We start from the raw sequence: 3,185 nt of genomic DNA, 5'->3' as shown, positions 1-3,185 counted from the left end.
CACCGACCTTCTGAAGGGCAGGCCCAGCGCCGGGCGGGGTATTCTAGGAGCCAGCAGGCGCAGGGTCGGAGGCCCCGAACCGCGACATGTCCAAGGATGAGGTTGTGAACGACGGGCAGGCTTTGATGACATGACTTGGAATGGTTGGATCACAAAGACCGCAGCCTTAGAGATGATGGCTTGGCGGATGCTTGGATGGAAACATGGTTGGGCCTGAATCACGAGCATAACGACGAAGCAAGGGGCGATGACGAGGTGGATGAGTGATGCCACGGAAACTTGTCGCTTGGAACCCAGGCTTGGACTATCATGAGGGCTGACAGCGCGATGGCCAACGTGAGCCCGTGTCTGGCTCGTGTGGCTTGGCCGCTGTCTCTCCAAACTGACGTCGGCCCGGTCCCGAGAACATTCAGGTAGCAGATGCAGTGCAATAAGTCAACTTTCGATCTCTTCACAGACTTCAGCTGTCCAATTTGGAGGCGCTCATGTCATGCTACACGGTTTGATGCATTTCCATGTGCCAAAATGATGGCGCGGCATGCAGGCCATGGACCTGGAGCGGCTGGTCCAACATTGATACGTCCCCCGGACACAGCTCTACCCCGCATAGTCATAGACTCCTTCCCGCCTCGAGGCATCCTCGTCCTCGGAAAGTCTTGACCTTCACAGGCGAGTTGGTGTTTTTGTGTCACTGGAGCATGGCAGCCTCTTTCCCTGCCTGTCCTATCAGAGGTATGTGCAGGCCACTGTGGCGCAACGTCGTCGGATCAAGGTCCTCAATCTTCTTCTGGCTGGGCGAAAGGGTTGGCGATCGGCTCGCTTCCGTCGACAGGGCTGACGAGGACCAAGAGTGTACCGCGTGCCACGACGAGGCCAAGAGATCGGGTGTTCTCCTTTCCCTCATCATCTAGAGGCAGAATGTCAGTTGCATGTCCAGCCAAGGAGGGGGGTAGCATACCTCTCATGACTTCTTCGACGTCATCGAGCACGAGATTCATCAGAGCGTCGTATCCCTTGAGTGTGCCAGTCACTGGACACCAAAGTTAGCCGGTGATTGTCGCCGCGATGCGCTGGGCCGCTGGGCCTCGGCGGTCGATACGAGGGATCACTGACCTTCGCGACCGCCATTGAACTTGACGGTGATCTTCTTGTCCATGTACTTGCCCAAGTCAAGGATGTTCTCCTTCTTGGGCCTCTCGCGGTCGCCGCCAGCACCACCCTGGCCTCCACCGTGTCCGCCACGACCTCCGCCGCCGCCGCCTCCCCTTCCTCGATGACCTCCTCCACGACCGCCGCCTCCTCCTCCTCCTCCACGATGCGAGCCTCTGTCAGCCATGGCGAGGTTTAATGCCGAGTCGCGTGAGGTTGCCTGAACAAAGCAGCTCGATCGGTCGATTGCGATTCTCGAGAGATGGGATGCGAGATATCGGGAGGAAAGCTTTCGTCGCGGGATGCGCGTTGTGTCGGCCTCCGAGAAAAGTTGGGGTCGGACTTGATGAAGTGGAAGTACCTTGTACCTACCTCACCACGTCTCTATCGATTGACGTCCGACGTTGTTCAGGCGGCGGCGTTGTACAGATGTGGGCGGGGCGGGGTGGAGGGGTGTGGCGCTACCTCCTGCTACTGTGGCTGACGCTGGTCAATGAGCGCACCACCCACCCGTTCTGTCTCTGGGCCGACGCTGCGGCGTCGATGGAGGTGCCCTACCTTGGAGCGCTGCTCATGGCAAGCCAAGTAGATGTTGCACAGCACCACAAGTCACGATCCAGTGGCACGCCCACACGACCATACAGTCATAGAAACGACCGAACGATAAGTCGGGTAGGACGAGCATCCATGATGCGATAGGATCCTGCGATGCATTGCTGCATGGTGGTTGTCGGCACAGCATCGGACTAGTTCTGTTGGCCTTGGACAGGCTTCCTGCAGGAGGACATGCTGGTTGCTATACTGCCTTGAATTTCAGCTTGTCACTTCAGATCATGCAGGGTACCTCATCCGTGCAGGCCTCCGCGCGTCTGAAGAACTCCGTCAACTTGCCGAAACCTTATGAACCTGGCCGGCAGTTTGAGCACGCGAGCGCTGCTCGGAAACATTGCCACACTGTACTTACGATGGCAGGTTGGACGAGCTTGTCAATACCTGCAGGCTGTTATCTAGCAGCTTCATGTACACATTTGATCACTTGTAGGCATCCAATCGTGTTAGACCCGAGGTGAAGCAGATCGCCGTTCCAGACCAGGTCCATTTCCACGCCTGCAAAAACCAAGGGGGCCAGGAGCAGCGTGCTTGGTTTTCAAATGGCGCGCCTTTGCCGACCGGATGCTGGATCGGCGTGCCTTAATCTCAACTGAAGTTGGACGCAGGCGAGCAAAGCAATATATTGCATGTATAGTGCCAAAAAGCTCGAGTCAGGGCAAAAGACCAACACCACATGCGCAGAGCGCATAGCGGACAGGCCTTTGCGTTGACACAGCTCCCAGGTGGGTGCAAGTGGAAAGGAGGCGGGCGAGGAATCCGCGGCGCGCGGGTTGCTGCGGTGGGCTCTCTGTCATCCAGGACGGTGCAGCGCGTCAAGTGGTGGACAGAAAGGGAGGGCTGGTTCAAGGGCAGTCAGTGGCTGGCAGGCAGGTGCGGCCCAGCGGCCTCCAATGCCCCGTCCCGTCAACCCTGCCCACCGTCACCGACTGCCCGTCCCCATCGCATATGCCCCGGCTTCCTCCCCGCCCTTGACGCTGGAGGCGCTAGACCCAGTCAACCCAGTGTACTTTCCTGCTTGTATCCAAGCTGCTTTTGGGGGCCCATTTGAAGCGGGCAGGTACCTCCCAGGCTTCCGGCTACCTATCTACCCTTGGTGGTACGAAGTGCACATGCACACACACACACACACACGCACACACACCACCCACTGATTGAACCTCCACCAAGGAGGCAGCGCATCGGAGAACCCCCGGACCTTCTTTTCTCTCCATTTCCCTCATCCCATCCATTCTTTCATCCACCTCTCCTTCCCGTCTCCCCCCTTCTGCTCCTACTCGCTTCTTCTCTACATTACCTTTCTGGTCCCTTTGGGAGCTGTGTACCAAAATCTCGGGAGTCCAGTGCAAGAAATCGCGCGCCCTCTGGTCTGGGCTGTTGTCCTGGGAGCCTGCCTTTCACTTCAAAGGCACAGACTGCGTCTGTCA

General features: G+C 58.0%; 2 protein-coding genes across 2 annotated transcripts in view; one reads left to right on the top strand and one right to left on the bottom strand.

The window, feature by feature from the left end:
* Nucleotides 1-417, top strand: part of VDBG_01956 (PAB-dependent poly(A)-specific ribonuclease subunit PAN3) — a gene marked incomplete at both ends in the record, with an annotated part of 2,015 nt that extends 1,598 nt beyond the window's left edge. The window contains one exon of the mRNA XM_003007722.1: nt 298-417. Coding sequence (XP_003007768.1) covers nt 298-417 — 120 coding nt within the window. The remainder of the gene's footprint in view (nt 1-297) is intronic.
* A 359-nt stretch (nt 418-776) lies between these two features.
* On the bottom strand, nt 777-1,336 carry VDBG_01955 (RH73529p; the record flags this gene model as incomplete). Its single annotated transcript, XM_003007721.1, has 3 exons — nt 777-907; nt 959-1,030; nt 1,114-1,336. The coding sequence occupies 3 exons, from the start codon at nt 1,334-1,336 to the stop codon at nt 777-779; spliced, it is 426 nt and encodes a 141-aa protein (XP_003007767.1).
* Nucleotides 1,337-3,185: the final 1,849 nt, after the last annotated feature.

Source organism: Verticillium alfalfae, genomic scaffold (genome assembly GCF_000150825.1).
Source record: "Verticillium alfalfae VaMs.102 supercont1.2 genomic scaffold, whole genome shotgun sequence".
Lineage (NCBI taxonomy): Eukaryota > Fungi > Ascomycota > Sordariomycetes > Glomerellales > Plectosphaerellaceae > Verticillium > Verticillium alfalfae.
Note: the sequence above shows the minus strand (reverse complement) of the source record. Positions and strands in the feature narration are given on the sequence as shown.